This window comes from Schistocerca piceifrons, chromosome 2, assembly GCF_021461385.2.
Source record: "Schistocerca piceifrons isolate TAMUIC-IGC-003096 chromosome 2, iqSchPice1.1, whole genome shotgun sequence".
Taxonomy (NCBI): Eukaryota; Metazoa; Arthropoda; class Insecta; order Orthoptera; family Acrididae; genus Schistocerca; species Schistocerca piceifrons.
In genome coordinates, this window is record NC_060139.1 from 914,615,073 (window position 1) to 914,637,292 (window position 22,220).

Sequence of the window (22,220 nt, forward strand, 5' to 3'; positions counted from 1 at the left end):
CCCTGTCCGTTCCACCCAGGACATCAGTGATTCTCTTCCTGCACATCTTGCAGAGGTCCACCCTGAAAAAGTGGTTATTCAGACTTCTGACGGATATAATCGTTCTTGCGAAGAAGAAGAACGTAAATTAAAAAGTTAAAAATACTCCCAAACTACGTTAAAATTCTACTTCCCTTCCTGGTACCAGAGCGATCGATTACAGAATTGCTCATTATGAGAAGTAGACTGGAATAATCAGCACGAGAGGCCGAAAGCAGACAAAGGATAAGAAGGGCAGGGCTGTTCATTATCACCGCTAATATTTAATTGTAGTCTATATAGAACAGGCAATGACGGAAGAGAAAGGGTAATGCGATGTCTGATTTGTTTTTCACAGACAAAAAAAGCGTGATCACTTTCGCTGGTACACGGCAGTGGTCGTCGAAAGTGAACAGAGACTGACTGTGAGTCGCGTTTTTAACAAAATATTATGATTTTAGCTAACAAGAACATGCATAAAAAGACTAAGGTAATGGTGCTCTGGAGAGCTTAAACTTGGGCAAGAGATTCGTGACAGGAGGCCGAATACTGTACGGTGTTTAGACGCGTGTTGTCTGTATACTTGATTCTCAGCTCGTAATACTGGGTGACCAGTGCGGCACTGTATTGTGAAACCGGTTCAACTTCTGGACTGTTTTTGTTTCGTGTTTTTGTATAATACTCAGTGCTACAAACATGAGCAGTGTGCTTTCTGATGGAACACCTCGCTCTATTATCATTAATAATTTCTAACTTCAGTACAAGATTATGATAAAATGCGACACGCATGAGCCACTTTTTAGCAAAATCAAGTGTAACGCGGAAAAGGTGCTCATGAAAAGGAACTTGTATGATGCGAAAAGAAGTTATGGGACCACGAACAAACAAAATCAATTTCGCAAAAAAACTCATTATGATTTACAAGAAGAAAAATTTTTCGAACAACTGAAAAGTTGCGAATTACCAGACAGTCAACCACCCTGAAGCCTTATAAGAAGCAGAATTTCTGAAGCTTGTAAGAACAGGATTACTTAGAGGATCAGAATTTGTGGAACGGAGGATTCTTGGGAAAATACTGGAACGTCGAAGAGCAGGAGCCGAGGGAACCAAGAACCGTATATCTATGCAGGAAGGATGTCGGACACCGTCAGGAAAGGGACCATATTCTTCGTCCACGTCTGTAGAATTGACCAGAACAGGGTAACGCATTAGATAAAGAAGTTTCCTATCACCAACAAAACGCTGGATTCAAGAAATACAAAGGGAGAAATGGGAATTCAGGAATCAGAGATTTAAAACAGATTGCTTTTCAGATAAAAAATTCAGACTTCCAACTGCCATACGTTTCCAGGACAGAATTAGGCTCATTAACAAAACATCACGTGCAGATGAGGGAAGATGGTCGTGGAGTATGAGGATGAAAGGATAATAGACAAGGGTAACATCCAGAAGAAAAGAAAATAATCAAAATTATCATCGTCAAAATAAGTAGAAAACATTGAGATAGCACTGGGATGTGGTCATTCTCCCGATACCCTCACTCCACCTCAAACTATTCTGTTTCTTTCTTTTAATTAGACTATATGTAGCTCTTCTTATACTGTATAGTTTCTAATCCTGCCTCTTCTCATACAACCTTTTATTAAACTAAGAGAACTCTTTCCCACTCTCTATATTCTACTTTTTGTTGCTTAGAATTGAGCTATCATTTGCATATTAGTTATTAGGCTACCAGTAAACTCTCTCCACCCCCTCCCCCAAACTCTCTCCACCCCCCCCCCCTCTAACCCCCCTCCCCCTACGACTCTCTGAAGAGTCGAACTTCCATGTACAAAACAGCTTCAGATGTCTATCTTTCAAAAGAGACAATGAGTTGAATATTTAAAGTTAAATATGTAAAACCTTTATGGCTGAAAACGCAAAACCCCAATTATCTTAGTTTTATTAGTTTCGGATTATTCTTACAGAGGCTAACGGAAAAGCCAAAACCAAAACTTTTATGACGTCATATGACCTGAACTATATTTCGTACAATTTTGCAGGTACTTTCAGTGATATGTGTATGTTAGTACTGTCAGCATAGCGGGTTGCGAATCGATTTAGTAGGGAAGAACTGATCAGCCAAAATGCCATACAGATGCTGAAATTTTACTGCATAAACAGCAAAATGTACTAAGCAATACACATTTTTCCTTTCATTATTTGGTAGCTGTTGTCTGGGAGAAAATGTTTTCAAAGCGTTTGAAATTATGTGTAAGTTTGTTGGAAGTCTTAAACTGCTTCAGTTCTCAAATAATGGATGAATATAGCCGGGGTAATTTGCAAACTGTATATTCCTCTGGCTCAAGACACATACATAGTTTCCAACTTTAATTTATTTTGTTGAACTTTTGACTTAAGTTTATACGTCTTAATGAGTAGACAGTTTTTAATTGTATAAACAATTATATGAAACAACGAAAATCAATTTTTCTTTGCCCCTGGAAGGCAATCTGCCACTGAATGCAAGTGACTGTGTGACCGTTCTAGTGGCGCCTGTTATACAGCTACAGGGACTGTACGCAGAAATGAAACATGGCGGGAAATGCATGTTTGAACATGAATGCAGAATTCAGAGGCTGCGCTGTTGTATTTGATCACGAATTGCACCTGTGAAATGTCCTCAATACGTTGAAAATGTCTGTTGTGTTGAGAAAAGTGTTTTGTGTAGATGTGAGAGCACTATGTCGGAGCTCAGTGAGTTCGATCGTGGGCAAACTTTTGGTGCTCGTATGGTGAATGCTTCTTTAACCAAGGAAGCCGAAATGTTCGGTGTTTCAAAAAGGTGCCGTGTCGAAGATTTATACCACATACAAGAAAAGTGGGAAACATCCCCCGCTAAGTCCAAGCGCGAACGTTGAAACTCTGTGACGAAAAACAACAGGCCGATAACAGCAAAAGTCACTGAAGAACTGAATATAGCACTCGTGAACGTTGTTAGTACCAAAACATCACAACGAGAGCTCCATAAGCAGGGAACTGTAGCGCCAGGTGGAATTTGAAAACTACTCATCAGCGATATAAATCTCCATAATAGGAAAACGTGCTGCCGAAGGCATCAAACTGTGATTATTGAAAAATAGTCGGATGAGTCTTGCCTCATACCGTTTCAAAATTTTGGCCAAGTTTACGTTCCAACAGTGAAACATGGTGGAGGTTCAGTGATTATTTTGGTAGCCATATCGTAGTATTTCATGGACTGCATGGTTACTCCGAAAGGCCACATTGCTACCAAGGATTATGCGACCATTTTGGCTGATCAGGTCCATCCTATGCTGCAATATTTGTTCCCCAGTGGTGATTCTCTGTTCCCAGAAGACAGAGCCCCTGCTCACACATCTCGCATCGCCCAGGACTTGTTTTATGAGCACGAGGATGAATTGTCGCATCTCACCTCACCATATCAGCATTGTTGAGGTTTTGTGGTCAAGGAGACCGCATATAAGACACTGGTGCGACCTATTCTTCAGTACTGCTCAGTGTTTGGGATCCGTACCAGGTCAGATTAATGGAAGACACCAAAGCAATTCAAAGGAGAGCTTCTGGATTGGTAGGTTTGAACAAAACTTAATTGAGATGCTTCGGGAACTCAAATGGGAATCCTTGGAGTGAAGACGGCGTCCTTTTCGGGAAACGCTATTGAGAAAATTTTGAGAACCGGCATTTGAAGCTGACGATACTGCTCCCGCCAACATACATCGCACGTAAGGACCAAGAAGATAAGAAAAAGTAAATTAGGGCTCATACGGAGGCGTACAGACAGTCGTTTTTCCCGCGCTCTATTTGCGAGTGGAGCAGGAGGGGAAATGACAAGTAGTGGTACAGGGTTCCCTTCGCTATGCACCTTACACTAGCTTGCAGAGTATCTGCGTAGATGTAGATGTACATTTGAAATAGGTTGCATGATCGCTATGTGCCTCCCTCATTGTTACCTGAACTTGCTATTAATCTACTGGCCATTACAATTGCTATACCACGACGATGACGTGCTACAGACACGAAATTTAACCGACAGGAAGAAGATGCTGTGATATGCAAATGATTAGCTTTTCACAGCATTCACACAAGCTTGGTGGCGACACCTACAACGTGCTCACTGGAAGAAAGTTTCCAACCGATTTCTCATACACAAACAGCAGTTGACCGGCGTTGCCTGGTGAAACGTTGTGATGCCTCGTATAAGGAGGGGAAATGCGTACCATCTCGTTTGCGACTTTGATAAAGGTCGGATTGTAGCCTGTCGCGATTGCGGTTTATTGTATCGCGACATTGCTGCTCGCATTGGTCGAGATCCAATGACTGTTAGCAGAATATGGAATCGGTGGGTTCAGGAGGGTAATACGGAACGCCGTGCTGGATCCCAACGACCTCGTATCACTAGCAGTCGAGAATACAGGCATCTTATCCGCATGACTGTAACGGATCGTGCAGCCACGTCTCGATCCCTGAGTCAACAACCATCTGCACGAACAGTTTGATGACGTTTGCAGCAGCATGGACTATCAGCTCGGAGACCATGGCTGCGGTTACCCTTGACGCTGCATCTCAGACAGGAGCGCCTGCGATGGTGTACTCAACGACGAACCTGGGTGCACGAATGGCAAATCGTCATTTTTTCGGACGAATCCAGGTTCTGTTTACAGCATCATGATGGTCGCATCCGCAGTGAACGCACATTGGAAGCGTGTATTCGTCATCGCCATACTGGCGTATCACCCGGCGTGATGGTATGGGGTGCCATTGGTTACACGTCTCGGTCACCTCTTGTTCGCATTGACGGCACTTTGAACAGTGGACGTTACATTTCAGATGTGTTACGATCCGTGGCTCTACCCATCATTCAATCCCTGCGAAACCCTACATTTCAGCAGGATAATCCACAACCGCATATTGCAGGTCCTGTACGGGCCTTTCTGGATACAGAAAATGTTCGACTGCTGCCCCGGCCAGCACATTCTCCAGATCTCTCACCAACTGAAAACGTCTGGTCAATGGTGGCCGAGCAACTGGCTCGTCACTACTCTTGATGAACTGTGGTATCGCGTTGAAGCTGGACGGGCAGCTGTACCTGTGCACGCCATCAAAGCTGTTATCAGGACCTATGCACCCAATTTTCGTGAATATGTAATCACAAGTCAGTTCTAGTATAATGTATTTGTCCAATGGATACCCGTTTATCATCTGCATTTCTTCTTGGTGTAGCAATTTTAATGGCCAGTAGTGTATTTTGCAAGAACAATGGTGTAAGGTTCCCTTGAAAGTCATGAAGGACCTGCATTTTTCCCTTTAGATACGAGTGGAAACTCCTTTGAATGCCAATGGCTTCGTAATGTGTAGTGTTTCATATTTCTGTCCGGCCCACGTATCTAGACTGATGACAAGAGGACCAGTTGTGCTCTGCTCACGGTTAGACTGTCTGGCAACTTTAGCGCGCGGCGGGCTTGCGGCTGTTGCAGGCGCTGTCGAGCAACACGGTGCTGCGCTGCAAGTGCCACGGCATGTCGGGCAGCTGCGAGCTGAAGACGTGCTGGCGCGCCGTGCCCGACTTCCGGCGAGTCGGCGACGCGCTCATGGCGCGCTTCCGCACCGCAGTCCTCGTCGACCAGTCCAACCTGGGCAGCGGGTAAGGCCTTCATTCCTCTGCGACAACTGTTGTCACATCTTTTGTGAGACGAGTCTGCATCAGAGTGGTAAAACTTAAAAAAAAAGCCACAAATGAAATATAAATATGCACTAAATGCCATGCTGGCACACACACACACACACACACACACACACACACACACACACACACACACACACAAACAAACAAACACGCGCGCGCGCGTTCGCGCACACAAACTTGCATCATGTGATACTCCTCCTGGGTTTACAGCCGGGTCTTCATGTCGCCTCAACATTTGATGGTCCAAACCATCCATCATCTTCGGATGCTGCTGTTGATCAGTCTCGTTGATCTGACGCTACAGGGTGTTAGACTGCTATAGGTGCAAATGAAAGAGGTTTGTAGAGGACAATGAAAGAAGTAAACAACCCTAATAAACAAGCACAGCCTATACGGGGTGTTCAAAAAGTCTCTCCGCAGTGCCGTATGATTGTTAGCCGCGCGTGCCGCATGATTGTTCGCCTGCCTGGGTTACTTCCCTTCATGTGGACTCTCCCAACATTCACTGTTTCTTCGATTATCTCAGCTAGACGCAGTAGTATCGTTGGTTCGTGTCGTTACGTGTTGACGTGAACGTTTAAGTTTAGTTCCTTTGTTCGTCTGTTTCGTTTTTGTCACTGTTAAAATGCTAACCATTTAAGAATGTGTGTTTTTGGTCGATTTCCCACATCGCGATAGTGTGCGAGATTTGATTAACAAATTTCGAAGTACGGGTTCAGTGACAGATGCACCGAGAAGTGGTCGTCCTAGCATTTTGTCTGCGGATAAACTACTCGATACTTCCGATACAATGTCTATGAGTTCGAAAAAGTGAGTAAGAAAACTCGCCCAGGAAATCGATGTTACTGTCGGAACGGCCCACACAGCTGTAAGGAAAAAATTAGAACTTTTCCCATACAAAGTGACAATCGTGCAAGAACTGAAAAATACTGATCATAGCAAGAGACTGCATTATTGTCAATACTTCAAAAATTTCATTTAACAAAATGGAAGGGATATTCTTAATGAAACGTTTTTCACTAATGAGGAGTGGTTTCATTTATCCAGGTAAATGAACTCGCGAAACTCTCGTATATGGAGTACTGCAAATCCATTGTGTATTCATGAGGAACCACTTCATTCTGTGAAAATGGGAGTTTGGGTTACAATTTCTAGACGTCGGATTATGAATCCCATATTTTTCAACGAAACAATAAACGCACAACGGTACTGCAGTGATATTATGTGCCCAATCATAGGAGAACTTGTGTTAAGTAAAGTACTGAACGGTTATTTTCAACAAGATGGTACAACAGCGCATACAGCTCGCGTTTCAATGTCACTGCTTGCTGATGTTTTTGGTGATCGCATAATTTCACCTTATCTTCTGGGGTGCAGCGAAAGCAACTGTGTATAAAAACTGTCCAAAATCCATCGATGAATTGAAAAGTGCAATATCCACTTTCACTGCTTCTGTTAACAGAAGAAATGTTACAGCTTGCGTTTGGAGACATGATTAGGCGAATTGAACTGTGTATTCAACAACAAGGGAGACACTTACAACATTTAATGTGAAAATGAATATTCAATAAATTAATAACTTGTATTTCACTGAATTTCATTTCGGCATATTCACTGCGGCATACGGCACGTGCGGCTGACAATCATACGACACTACGGAGAGACTTTTTGAACACCCCGTACAATCGTTGTCGAAGATTCGTGCTATGTTATGTGTTCCTGACAGCAACATGAAACTCTAACGGTGCACCATCATGCATGTATCACATACACATTTCACCATTAAGAACAACATCCAGATTGTTGGACATTGAAAGTGTTGTAAGACTGGCGTGACTGCACTCCTGCAATTGTGCCTGGACCAAAATTTATTAGGATTGTTTGCTTGTGTTATTGTCGTCTTCTCGCCCCTTTTCTTTGTGCCTATAACAGGAAAATACCCCGTGTAGGGTATCTGAGAGTATACAGCGCATGCGACAAGTGGCGTGAGTACTGTCCCAACTTCGAAACACACCAGCAGTGCTGCAGGCGGTGATGGCAAACAGAAACGAAACATCGCTGTCGCAGCTAATCGTTTAAAACTGCTGCCGTTTCAGTCAAAGAACGTCGTATGTTATGCATGTCAGCGCACGGTTTCACGATTTGCTTAGAGGATAGCTCTTGTTCCAATTAAAAAGATTATCAGCCAGTTTAATTTCAATAAATGCCTTCAGAACACAATCCTAGCAAAGAAAAGCGACAGCATCCATCTGTGTCTCATTATATTTCGTTGCGTGTCCCTCACGTAAGCAATGCTCTGCAACCGCTCTTTTTTAAGACTGTTGTAACCGTATGTGGTTCCGGCGTCCCACACACAAGTCCTCCACAATGACCAATGAACGCTTTACCACAGTGACACGGAGCCAAATGGATCTAACATTTGGAACATTTTAATTCCATTCATCCCAGCATTAAGTTTATAATGGAAGTGAAGATAATGGAAAGCTGGAAATTCTCGTTTAAAAGAGCAATGATGATACTCTGTGGCAGAGCATTTACTGCAGCCCTAGACATACTCATGGGTGTCAGCAAGTGACTAACTGCCTCCCACCACATCAACGCACTGGCATCCTTAGCACGCTGATTCGAAGAGCGTATGCTCTATCTCACGCGGAAAGTTTACCACAGCAAATTGAACACTTAAAGCCCGTATATAAACGCAGTGGATTCGCTAAGTGTCACTGCTAGTATATTTGGTGGTAGCACTCACGGTACTTGGTGCATGTGTCGAGCGCACGCTGCTGGCCTACACAGGGGCGCCAGATCCGAAATAACATCAGCTCGACGAGACTCCGCGCAGTAGGCTCTCACCTGAAGATGACGGCCAGGTGGACCGTCGAAATATTGTGTCTACCTGAATGAAAGATTCACCTGCAAATTCATGAAGATTATCACAAGTTATACTTGTGGGAAAGTTTAGGAAGTCACTAAAACCATGCATATAGACAGTTCTCAAGTTAACAATGAGAAAGGGAAATTCAGTGGTCATCTAAAGTGGATGCGACCGGACAGGCGACGATGTTTTTACACATCCTGTTTCCTGCAATGACTGCTTAGTCACTGGTGTCCTCAACAAATCTCCTCCCAAATCAGATAGAGACCATCAGTATATTACTGTAACACAAACGACCAGCATCTTGGTTGTACCTACGTTTGGGTTCAGTCGTTCTCCACATCCTTCATTTCAGCCATACGACTGTGGAAAAAATAACCAGTGCCTGATGTCTAATGCAGAACCACTCTATATTTGAGACGAGGTTAAACGATTATTTCGAGGACATTATTCTTCTATGAGGATTTTTATTTTATTTTAAAATAAACACTTTATTTAATAATTTAGAGCAGGGTTTAACAACTGGCCGGTTTCGAGCGCGAGTACTCGCGTCTGCTCAGGCACTTGCTCGCGAGCAGGTGCAAGATCGCGGAGTAGGGAGGGAGGGCAAATGCGCGACCACGTTTGAATGTGATCTCGCGTTCTTAGCAGACTTAACTAGCCATCTGAATGCTTTGAACATTTTACTACAAGGTAAAGATCTGCTAATTACTCATTTCATAGATCGAATACGAGCTTTTAAAATGAAACTGACACTTTGGGTGAGTCAGCTGGAAACAGGAAACCTAGCTCATTTTCCTAAATTATCATCCGTGCAAGATGTTCACAAAGACTGTGAACGTTTTTCACATAGTTTAGTTGATCAGTACTTTCAAGATCTGACAGCACTAGACAGTGATTTTGATCTGTTCTCTCCATATTCAGCGAATATTTAAGAGATTCGTCCTGAGCTGCAGCAAGAAATTATTGACCTGCAGTGTGACAGAGAATACAGAGACACATTTCAGAACAAGAAACACATTTTGGTATTCTACAGACACTTCCCTCAGGATAGATTTCCTCGTTTGCACAAACTGGCGACTACAATTATATCAATGTTCGGTTCCACGTATGTTTGTGAACAACTGTTCTCTGCGATGATATGTAACAAGACGCGCCTGAGAAACGCATTGTCTGATCGAAATTTAAACTGCACGCTGCGCCTAAAATGCACAAGAACAATTACTCCGAACATAGACGCAATTGTAAAGGGCAAAAAGTACAATATAACCGAGAATCCTACACTTCAGTGACATCTTTTATTGTGTAACAGTTCACAAATTAATACGAATGTAGAGGCATACTCTAAGCTAATAAAATTACGTGGCATGTGTACATTCTCCTTTACTTGCTTCATTTGTCGCAATAATAATTCGTGAGTGAAATCCCTGCAGGTGGCCACGGATTTACATTGACTGGTGGCAGCTGTTGTGTGCCCCACGTGACTTTCCCCACTCTCCGCTCTGGTCCGGTAGTGGGGGTAGCGTGCTCGCGCTGCTCCGTGCTCGCGCCTTGCTGCTCACAGCTTGCTCCACGAGCACGTATGTTGTGAAGCCCTGATTTAGAGGTTATCTAATTTCGTCCACTGGGCACTACAAAGTTATATCACACTAAAAAATTTTATGAACAGGGTGATCCCGTGATGTTGTTACCATCTCTGAGGCACGATGGTGTCGTGTTCGCCCAACGGTTCTTACAGCGCCTTACAGTCGATCCTCAATTTCCTGCGTATGTACTTTGCAGCCGAGGTGGAATGCTAAATAGTCGTATTGATCATGTTTTGGGCCGACAAGAATCCCCACGCTACAGTTGTGAAGAGCCATCAACGGAGATTATTAGTCAACGTGTGGACAGTTACAGTTAATGGTTACGATCTAGGCTCGTGTCGTCCTCCTCCCCAGTTAAACGCACCAATGTACTCAGTGTTTGTCAGAGACCTACTACCCATGATCCTAGAACATACCCAATTTGTTATTCGTCAACGGATGTGGTTCATACATGATAGAGCTCCACCTCACTTTCGACTGAGTAGTTCGTGAATATCTGGTTCAGGCATCCTCTGAAAAACTGAAGGGCAGAAGAGGTCCTGCTTCGTGGCAGGCATGTTCACCTGATCTCACCCCACTTGATTTCTCCTCGTGGAGCCATGTGACGAGTCTTGTGTAAGAGACGCCTTTCGAGACAGAAAAAGATCTCCTGGAAAGAATTCTCGCTGCTTGCGACGCGACCGGGAATATTAGACCGGGAACGACAGACTTAGAGCTACGACGCCATGCCTGCATTGGCGCACTGAGCCGCCATTATGAACTGTTGTACACGTAGCAGCTTGTGAAACTTATGCGGGTTAACAGAATTCATTATCACTGTACCGTAGACATGGGATTTGAAGTATTTGAAATACTTGCGGTTTTACTACTACGTCAACACTGGAAATTGTCTGAGGGTACTGGGCAGTAATCAGTGGGAATACTGTACGTTGTGCTCAGGCTTCGGAGGTTGGGTCCCTTAGTTTGCGCGCTGCGCAAGCCTCAGAACTTGAATAGATTTTCACTTGTATCTTTCGACTTGGCCTTTTCTGCACTAGTTTGAAGTGGAACGTGTTTGTATCTGGCCACGTGACTCAGCAAGACCTCACCACGGCTAGGTCTGCGGTTCTGTTTGCTCAGTGGTTACTGTGTCTATTATTATTTTAGTAGTATTAGTAGTAGTAGTATAGTAGTAGTAGCAGTATGTATTGAACATGTACAATATATAATTTAATGTTCAGTTAGATGTAAGAGAGAAACACAGAGCCCTAATCCTGCAGGAGAAATAAATGCAAAACTAAAATAAGAAATATATAAAACAGTAAAAGAGATAAGGGTGGCTGGTTGATTGCTTGATAAAATGAGATGAGCCAGCCACTCTACAGCACATTGGGACCTCCAGCTTACACTACATACTATCAGATTAAAAGAATAAGGACAGCTGTTAGTGGACATTAATATGGCGTCCGTTCACCTTTTCTCTTTATGACGGCTTTAACTCTGATGGGGACACTTTCAATGAGGTGTCTGAATGTCTGTGAAGGAAAGGCAGCCAGTCACTCCTCAAGATACTGAAGTTGAGACAAGTTAGTGATGTCGATGTTTTGATTCATCTCGAAGGTTTTCCGTCGCGTTCAGGTCGGGACTTTGAGCAAGCCAGTCCATTTTAGGAATGTTATTGTCCACAAACCATTGCCTCACAGATGCTGCCTTGTGACACATTGCATTGTCGCCATTATACAAACAATCATCGCTTACGAACTGTTGCTGTGCTGTGCACAGTACACAGTGCTGTAAACTGTGTTCATATCCTCCCTTATTTAGCCTTTACTTAAGCGCAGTAAGTGGACCACATCACAACCACGAGTACCACCTCCATACCACGGCACTGCTTCCTCCATACTTCATGCTTCCTCCATACTTTACTGTTCGCACTGTGCATGGCGGCAGGTAACGTCCTCCATGCATTCACCAAACCTCAAACCATTCCTTCACACTGCCACCCTTACTCTTCCTCCAGCGTCACTTAGCACTGACAACAGAAATGTGTGGTTTATGAGGAGCAGCTCGAGCGTCGTACTCCACTTCTTAAGTCCGTACTGGACTGCTAATAGCACTTTGGAACACAAGACTAATTCCTGCCACTGATTTCGTAAGACTTTTTTTACTACCACACTCTCTAATTCTCGGCAGTCCCTATACGTCAGTACAGGAAGTCAGTCAGGTCTCGGTTTAGGTGTGGTTGGTCCTTCGTGTTTCCACTTCACCGTCACATCATCAACAGGCGTCTCGAGCAGCTTTGCAAGGGTTGAATGTGCCTAATTGAGTTCTTCCACAGGTGAGCTCTTCCGACCAACCTATTCTGCTGTTACTACTGCTGTGCAGACAACACATTACTCCCCACATGTCCACAGCTCGTGGTCGTGCGGTAGCGTTCTCGCTTCCCGCGCCCGGGTTCCCGGGTTCGATTCCCGGCGGGGTCAGGGATTTTCTCTGCCTCGTGATGACTGGGTGTTGCGTGATGTCGTTAGGTTTAAGTAGTTCTAAGTTCTAGGGGACTGATGACCATAGATGCTAAGTCCCATAGTGGTCAGAGCCATTTGAACCAATTTGAACTCCCCAAATGCTTTTGTATTGGCAGGCCCGCGTCTCGTGGAAATAGTGGACAATTCCGCAATACATAGTGGTGTCCCGATACTTTTGATCAGACGGTGTAAATGTTTAGCGAGAGTCAAGACTTAACGAAAAATGTTAATAGTATTGCCTCTCTTAAGATGTCATTACAGAAAGTAGAGGCCAAGTCTCCTCTAAAATTTTCCTCTGTTGTTGTTGTTGTTGTTGTGGTCTTCAGTCCTGAGACTGGTTTGATGTAGCTCTCCATGCTACTCTATCCTGCACAAGCTGCTTCATTTCCCAATACCTACTGTAGCCCACATCCTTCTGAATCTGCTTAGTGTATTCATCTCTTGGTCTCCCTCTAGATTTTTACCCTCCACGCTGCCCTCCAATACTAAACTGGTGATCCCTTGATGCCTCAGAAAATGTCCTACCAACCGAACCCTTCTTCTAGTCAAGTTGAGCCACAAACTCCTCTTCTCCCCAATTCTATTCAATACCTCCTCATTAGTTATGTGATCTACCCATCCAACCCTTCAGCATTCTTCTGTAGCATCACATATCGAAAGCTTCTATTCTATTCTAGTCCAAACTATTTTTCGCCCACGTTTCACTTCCATACATGGCTACACACCATACAAATACTTTCAGAAACAACTTCCTGACACTTAAATCTATACTCGATGTTAACAAATTTCTCTTCTTCAGAAATGCTTTCCTTGCCATTGCCAGTCTACATTTCATATCCTCTCTACTTCGACCATCATCAGTTATTTTGCTCCCCAAATAGCAAAACTCCTTTACTACTTTAAGTGTCTCATTTCCTAATCTAATTCCCTCAGTATTATCCGACTTAATTCGACTACATTCCATTATCCTCGTTTTGCTTTTGTTGATGTTCATCTTATATCCTCCTTTCAAGACACTGTCCATTCCGTTCAACTGCTCTTCCAAGTCCTTTGCTGTCTCTGACAGAATTACAGTGTCATCGGCGAACCTTAAAGTTTTTATTTATTCTCCATGGATTTTAATACATACTCTGAATTTTTCTTTTGTTTCTTTTACTGCTTGCTCAATATACAGATTGAATACATCGGGGAGAGGCTACAACCCTGTCTCACTCCCTTTCCAACCACTGCTTCCCTTTCATGTCCCTCGACTCTCATAACTGCCATCTGGTTTCTGTACCAGTTGTAAATAGCCTTTCGCTCCCTGTATTTTACCCCTGCTACCTTCAGAATTTGAAAGAGAGTATTCCAGTCAACATTGTCAAAAGCTTTCTCTAAGTCTACAAATGCTAGAAACGTAGGTTTGCCCTTCCTTAATCTATTTTCTAAGATAAGTCGTAGGGTCAGTATTGCCTCACGTGTTCCAACATTCCTACGGAATACAAACTGATCTTCCCCGACGTCGGGTTCTACCAGTTTTTCCATTCGTCTGTAAAGAATTCGCATTATAATTTTGCAGCCGTGACTTATTAAACTGATAGTTCGGTAATTTTCACATCTGTCAACACATGCTTTCTTTGGGATTGAAATTATTATATTCTTCTTGAGGTCTGAGGGTATTTCGCCTGTCTCATACATCTTGCTCATTAGATGGTATAGTTTTGTCAGGACTGGCTCTCCCAAGGCTGTCAGTAGCTGTAATGGAATGTTGTCTACTCCCGGGGCCTTGTTTCGACTTGTGTCTTTCAGTACCCTGTCAAACTCTTCACGCAGTATCATATCTCCAGCTTCATCTTCATCTACATCCTCTTCCATTTCCATAATATTGTCCTGAAGTACATCGCCCTTGTATAGACCCAATATATACTCCTTCCACCTTTCTGCTTTCCCTTCTTTGCTTATAACTGGGTTTCCATCTGAGCTCTTAATATTCATACAAGTGTTTCTCTTTTCTCCAAAGGTCTCTATAATTTTCCTGTAGGCAGTATCTATCTTACCCCTGGTGAGATAAGCCTCTACATCCTTACATTTGCCCTCTACCCATCCCTGCTTAACCATTTTCCCTGCTCCTGTCGATCTCATTCTTGAGACGTTTGTATTCCTTTTTGCCCGCTTCATTTATTGCATTTTTGTATTTTCCCTTTTCATCAGTTAAATTCAATATTTCTTCTGTTACCCACGGATTTCTACTAGCCCTCGTCTTTTTACCTACTTGATCCTCTGCTGCCTTCACTACTTCATCCCTCAAAGCTACCAGTTCTTCTTTTACTATATTTCTTTCCCCATTCTTGTCAGTCGTTCCCTTATGCTGTCCCTGAAACTCTGTACAACCTCTGATTTTGTCAGTTTATCCAGGTCCCATCTCCTTAAATTCCCACCTTTTTGCAGATTCTTCAGTTTCAGTCTACAGTTCATAACCAATAGATTGTGGTCAGAGTCCACATCTGCCCCTGGAAATGTCTTACAATTTAAAACCTGGTTCCTAAATCTCTGTCTTACCATTATATAATCTATTTGATACCTTCTAGTATCTCCAGGCTTCTTCCAGTATACAAACTTTATTCATGATTCTTGAACCAAGTGTTAGCTATGATTAATTTATGCTCTGTGCAAAATTCTTCTACCCTGTCGAAAAAATATAAAATTCATTAAGTTACAATGTGACATGTTGTAGGCATCAGATACTACGTCGTCCTGCCACCGTGGTATGACACCATTAGTTAATGGACAGTGTCATATTCAGGGCATGGTCAAGTCACCTTACCCTATCAAAGGGACGACTATGACGTCGACAGCACACTTGGTTCTATCGAGTTGAGCTCGTTGTCCCTCACGACCAGACACTGTGTTACTCAACAGTGACAGCCTGCAGTGGATTGATATATTGTGTCGCATTGTGTTTTCTGCAAGTCTCCTTGCTCGCTTAGTCTGTTCACTCGCTTCCCCACATTCTCACGTGACCCGGAATCCTACATACAGACACACGCTTCCAATGCTGTTGAAGAAGGAGCAGTTTATTCTATAGCGTTTGTATTACTTTCTCCGCTGGGCGCGCTTGCTTCAAAACTTGTAGTGAACTAAAGAAATCGTGTACGTTTACATCTGATACACGAGACTTCATTATTACCATCCTAACCAACCATCGGTAGATGCCTTCTGTCGAATAAACGGGGGAACGCCTAAACTTTGTAGGGTTGAAACTGATGTTTGAGTGAGTTTGGCGTCCTGAAAGAGACCTGTTTAGAAATGAGTTATTCAACGCGAAACTGGAATCAGCCTTCAGCAAAGCAACGAAAACTGGCACGATGCCACACAATACGGCACAGCGGTGACTAAACCTCTTCATGGATCTCGGGTTCGCACCATGGAATTGTGCAAAACGCTTCAGCTCTGGACTTGAACCACTTTTAGCTGACGTGTTAGGAAGCAGCACACAAAATACGAATGAAAAGAGAGGACGTCCTTGTAGTAAATGGCAATCCTCTCCGTTAATGTAGCTATAATTTTAGGTGGAAAACGAATAGACTGTGAGCACTATTCTGCTGTGATAACTAAAGGGGTTGTTTTTGTTGTTGAGGTCCTGAGTCCGGAGGAACTGGTTTGTGCATCTCTCCGTCCTGTGCAAAGCCTCTTCTTTTCTGTGTAACTGTTGTAGCGAACGTCCATTGAAACCTGCCTACTCTGTTCCAGCTGTTGTGGCCTTCCACAATTTTTGCCTCCTGTTATTCCCTCCATTATCAAAATGACGATTTCTTGATGAGTCAGGTTGTGTTCTATCAACCAACTCTTCTTTTAGTCAGGTGTGACATAATGGTTTGCCCAGTTCCTCATTATTTTTTCGATCTACCCATCCAAGCTTAAGCATTCTGCTGTAGCATCACACCTCAAAAGCTTCTAACCTCTTCTTGTCTCAACTGTTTGTTGTTACGTTTCACTTTCCTACAAGGCTACACTACGCGCACATCCCTTAAGAAAAGACTTACTAACATTTAAATTTTATATTCGTTGTTAACGAATTTGACCAGCTAGGTTAGCCAAGAGCGCTAATGCGCTGCTTCCCGGACTCGGGTAGGCGCGCCAGCCCCAGATCGAATCCGCCCACCGGATTAACGACGAGGGCTGGTGTGCCGGGCAGCCTGGATGTGGTTTTTCGGCGGTTTTCCACATCCCTCTAGGTGAATGCCGGGATAGTACCCCGTTCCGCCTCAGTTACACGACTCACAGACATTTGCAACACATCCGCACTTTTCCATGATTTACACTAGACGCACACAGATGGGGTACTCTGATTCTGTCCCGGGGGGTATGGGATGGCGGGAGTAAAGGCATCTGGCCACCCCTCCCAATTAACATGCCAAATCCGATTTAACCACGGCAACCCCGGGCAAAATGCGGGACGAAGGCGTAAGCGATAGCGATAGATAGATTCGTTGTTAACGAATTTCTATTTTATACAAATGTTTTCTACCCATTGCCATTCTTCTTTTCATCTTCCAGCTTTCTTTTCTTTGCTTAGTTCTAACTTCCCATCTGAATTCTTAATATTCATACAGCTGTTTCCCTTTTCCCCAAAGGCCTCTCTAATTTTTTCGATATGTGGCACCCATCTTTTCCCTAGTTATGCACGCTTCTACAGCGATGCATTCGTCCTCTAGGCATACTTGCTTAGCCATTTTGGACTATCCATCAATCTTACATTTTATTTTCCTGTATTCATACCTACCTCCTTCATTTCCCGCATTTTGTCCGCCCCGGTAGCTGAGTGGTCAGCGCGAAAGACTGTCAATCCTAAGGGCCCGTGTTCGATTCCCGGCTGGGTCGGAGATTTTCTCCGCTCAGGGACTGGGTGTAGTGTTGTCCTAATCATCATCATTTCATCCCCATCGACGCGCAGGTCGCCGAAGTGGCGTCAAATCGAAAAACCTGCACCAGGCGAACGGTCTACTCGACGGGAGGCCCTAGTCGCGCGACATTTCCATTTTTTCCCCGCATTTTGATATTTTATCTTTTCATCAGTTAAAGTCAAAACCTCTTCTGTTAGCAAGGTTTTCTTCTCGTGCTTCTATTTTTGCCCATTTGACTGTTTGCTGCCTTCACTATTTCAGCTCCCAAAGATACCGATTCGTCTTCCGATTTGTTTTCTGTTGTTTTTCTTTCTCCGTCGATCGTTGCCTACTGGAAATATTTTGCACCTTAAAATCTGGTTTCTAAAACTCTGTCTTGCCATTATATAATTTATCTGGAACTACCACTGTACAAATCAACCTGAAACCTTCCATTTTCTTCAGATCTTTGCAACGTACAAAACCTTCTTTTATGATTCTAAAATCGTTAGCAATTGTTAAATTGCAAAATTCTACTAGATGGATTCTTTTTTCACTTCTTCCTCTCAGTGCATGTGGTCCAACCATTTTTTCTTCCTTCCCTACAATCGGACTTCAGTCACCCAACGCAACTGAACTTTGGCTTCCTTAACTATTTGAGAAATTTCTTTTATCTCATTATGCACTGTTTCATTCTCTTCATCATCTGTCGATCTAGTAGACGTACTATTGTGTTAGGTATCGGCTACGCGTCTACCTTGATTACTATAATACGTTCAATATGCTATTCAAAGTAGCTTTCTCGCAATCCTCTTTTCTTATCCATTATTATACTTACTCATGGATTATCATCTAACATTCTGAAGAACACCAGTTTTGTTTTTCCCGTTGACGCCGTCACTAAGAGTAGCCACTGCTCGGAGATCAAATTGGGGGGGGGGGGGGGCTATTTGATCTCCGGAATATTTTACCCAAAAGAATGGCATTAAGCTATAGATACATAGCTACACGTCCTTGGAAAAAATATCAGCTTCAGCTTTCTTGCTTCCAGCGTTTGCAGTACCAACACAGCAAGGCCATGTTGGCTAAGCATAATAAGGTCACATCAGTGAATCAATCAGATTATTGCTGTACGACGACTAAAAAGGATGCTTCTCTTCTTCGGAAAATAGAGATTTGTCTTTCTTCTCGATAGAAACCTCTCCGTTCCGGTTGCACCTACAGTGCAACAACCAGTGTCGCTGAGGCAAGCAACGCACCCCTTCTAAGCAAGGAGTATCCGAAGGGACCGGTACCTCGTGTCTCATAAACCCTCACTGAACAGACTGACGTTTGCAGTTTAAGTGTATGGAGCTCATAAACGCATAAACTCATAGTAAGTGCCCGAAATGCAGTACTCTTACTTCTAAACAAGCATGCACTCGTCGAAACATGGACTGTCACAGCCTTTCAAATACTCGCTGACGGTTTCCAATGTTTTCGCAAGTTTTCGGATAGTTGCTGCATAGGCCAATGGTTTAATGTACTTCCAGAGATAATAAACCCAAAGACTGATGTCGGGAGAACGTGTAGGTCATGGAACTGATCGTCCTCTACCTACCCATTTTCCATGGTAGATACTATTCAGTGCATCTAGAACACTCAGACTGAAATGTGCTGGAGCTCCATAATGCGTAAACCATACGTTTCTTCTTATTTACAGGGGCACCTCTTCCAGTAGGTCTTGCAGTCTGTTCTGAATGAAGTCTCTGTAGACAGCGCGTGTAACACGTGCTGTCAGAACGTATGGCCGTATCAGACAGTCACCTACAATTCCATCCTACACTTTAGTCTTAAACTGATGCTGATGTCTAGCCTATACTTTAGCATGAATATTGCTATCGGCCCATACGTGTTGAACGTGGAAATTTGTTGTTCTCTCTCTTTCAAACGTTGCCTCGTCTGTAAACAAAACCGAAGAGAGAAACGACGGATTGACAGTTTGTGCAATAAACCATCGGAAAAAGTTCTTCCATGGTGGGTGATAGGCAGTGGTGAGGCTCTCCACCCGCTGAAGAGCGTAAAGGTACATGAGGTACTCGTGAAGTTACCTCCATGCTGAACTTCGGGATGTACCAAGTCCCAGGGTCACCTGTCTTGCTCTGATGCCTGCCTAATTTTGGACAGCCCGTATAACTTGCTTTTCCTAATCAGACGTACGAGCGACAGGCAGTTTTCCTCAGTCAATAGTCTGTGGCGCTACGGATCCTGTCTCGGTAAAGCGACGATACAGAGGTATCAGAGGTTGGATGATACAGTTGCCTTGGCCTGAAAACGCCCTCTGATACAGTCATGCAGCTTCATGTCCACTGCCATTGGTGCGGCTACACATAAAAATCATGTCTGCCTGCTCAAGAAATGAATAGCCTGCCATATTTGAACGGAGTACTTTCAGGCAACTCACTAACTGTAGTACATGAACACAATGGACACGTTGACAAGAGACTAATGGAGAATGTAAACAACTGATAACGCAACGCCACCTAGGATACAATTAGACAAACGGGTGCTTATATAAGTGAAATTGTTGGAAAGATGCTCACTGTCAACTTTCTGTAATAACGCGAAAATGAAGGATTTACGGACATACGTTTACGTGAACTTTTTTCCTTCTTTTGGTGTAAGGAACCTGTCCCCAAAGTTTGTGAAAGTATCTTTGAAAACTTTGTGTATGGGAAGGCCATTCCCAGACTCTAGCAGTCAACCGTTCCAAAGACGTTGGAAACGTTGACGAGGCCTAACACCCAATTTCATTCATTTAGAGAGTGGCCGTGAAAGTCCACGAGCTTACATCAGAAAAGAGTTTCCAATTTAATATTACTATCATACTCTTTGAAGCATCGGCGGAAAATACAGTTAATTTACAAAAAAATTTCGTATCAAGTGATGGAAGTATGTATGCAGATTGAAGAGACGAATGAAAATTTGTACCAAGCCCAGGACTCTTAGCCGAATCTCCTGCTCACTAGGCAGATTTGCTTACCACTTCGCCACCCTGACAGAGTGGCTTTGCATAATTGCATGGACTGCACTACTACGCCTCCATCCTCAATTCAAATTCCAGTTCACCCCTCAGCCCATTTGGTACTCCCATTGTTTGATGAGGGAGGCGTGGCAGGGAAGTCTGTGCAGCGGTGCAAAGCCAATGTGCCAAGGTCGCGTAGTGGTTAGGGCGTGTGTCTAGTGAGCACGAGACTTGTGTTCGAATTCTGGTCTTGGTACAAATTTTCTTTCGTCACATCAGTCTTCATATACAGGGTGGTCCATTGATCGTGAGAGGGCCAAATATCTCGCGAAATAAGCGTCAAACGAAAAAACTACAAAGAACGAAACTCGTCTAGCTTGAAGGGGGAAACCAGATGGCGCTATGGTTTGCCCGCTAGATGGCGCTGTCATAGGTCAAACGGATATCAGCTGCGTTTTTTTAAAAAATAGGAACCCCCATTTTTTATTACATATTCGTGTAGTACGTAAAGAAATAAGAATGTTTTAGTAGGACCACTTTTTTAGCTTTGTGACAGATGGCGCTGTAATAGTCACGAACATATGGCTCACAATTGTAACGAACAGTTGGTAACAGGTAGATTTTTTAAAAATAAAATACAGAACGTAGGTACGTTTGACATTTTATTTCGGTTGTTCTAATGTGATACATGTACCTTTGTGAACTTATTTCTGAGAACGCATGCTGTTACAGCGTGATTACCTGTAAATACCACATTAATGCAATAAATGCTCAAAATGATGTCCGTCAACCTCAATGCATTTGGCAATACCAGCAACGACATTCCTCTGAACAGCGAGTAGTTCGCCTTCCGTAACGTTCGCACAAGCATTGACAATGCGTCGACGCATGTTGTCAGGCGTTGTCGGTGGATGACGATAGCAAATATCCTTCAACTTTCACCACAGAAAGAATTCCTGGGACGTACGATCCGGTGAACGTACGGGCCATGGTATGGTGCTTCGACGACCAATCCACCTGTCATGAAATATGCTATTCAATACCGCTTCAACCGCACTCGAGCTATGTGCCGGACATCCATCGTGTTGGAAGTACATCGCCATTTTGTCATGCAGTGAAACATCTTGTAGTAACATCGGTAGAACATTACCTAGGAAATCAGCATACATTGCACCATTTAGATTGCCATCGATGAAATGAGGGCCATAATGCCGCACCATACATTAACCCGCCAAGGTCGCTGATGTTCCACTTGTCGCAGCCATCGTGGATTTTCCGTTGCCCAATAGTGCATATTATGCCGGTTTACGCTACCGCTGTTGGTGAATGACGCTTTTGTCGCTAAATAGAACGCGTGCAAAAAATCTGTCATCGTTCCATCATTTTTCTTGTGCCCAGTGGCACAACTGTACACGACGTTCAAAGTCGTCGCCATGCAATTCCTGGTGCATAGAAATATGGTACGGGTGCAATCGATGTTGATGTAGCATTCTCCACATCGACGTTTTTGAGATCCCCGATTCACGAGCAATTTGTCTGCTACTGATGTGCGGATTAGCCGCGACAGCAGCTAAAACACCTACTTGGGTATCATCATTTGTTGTAGGTCGTGGTTGACGTTTCACATTTGCCTCAACGCTGGCCGGAGTGGCCGAGTGGTTGTAAGCGCT

The 22,220-nt window shown here is 43.6% G+C and overlaps 1 protein-coding gene across 1 annotated transcript in view; it reads left to right on the forward strand.

The window, feature by feature from the left end:
• Positions 1-22,220, forward strand: part of LOC124775979 (protein Wnt-10b-like) — a 428,525-nt gene that overhangs the window by 400,469 nt on the left and 5,836 nt on the right. The window contains exons 4-5 of the mRNA XM_047250820.1: positions 5,514-5,676; positions 5,729-5,744. Coding sequence (XP_047106776.1) covers positions 5,514-5,676; positions 5,729-5,744 — 179 coding nt within the window. The remainder of the gene's footprint in view (positions 1-5,513; positions 5,677-5,728; positions 5,745-22,220) is intronic.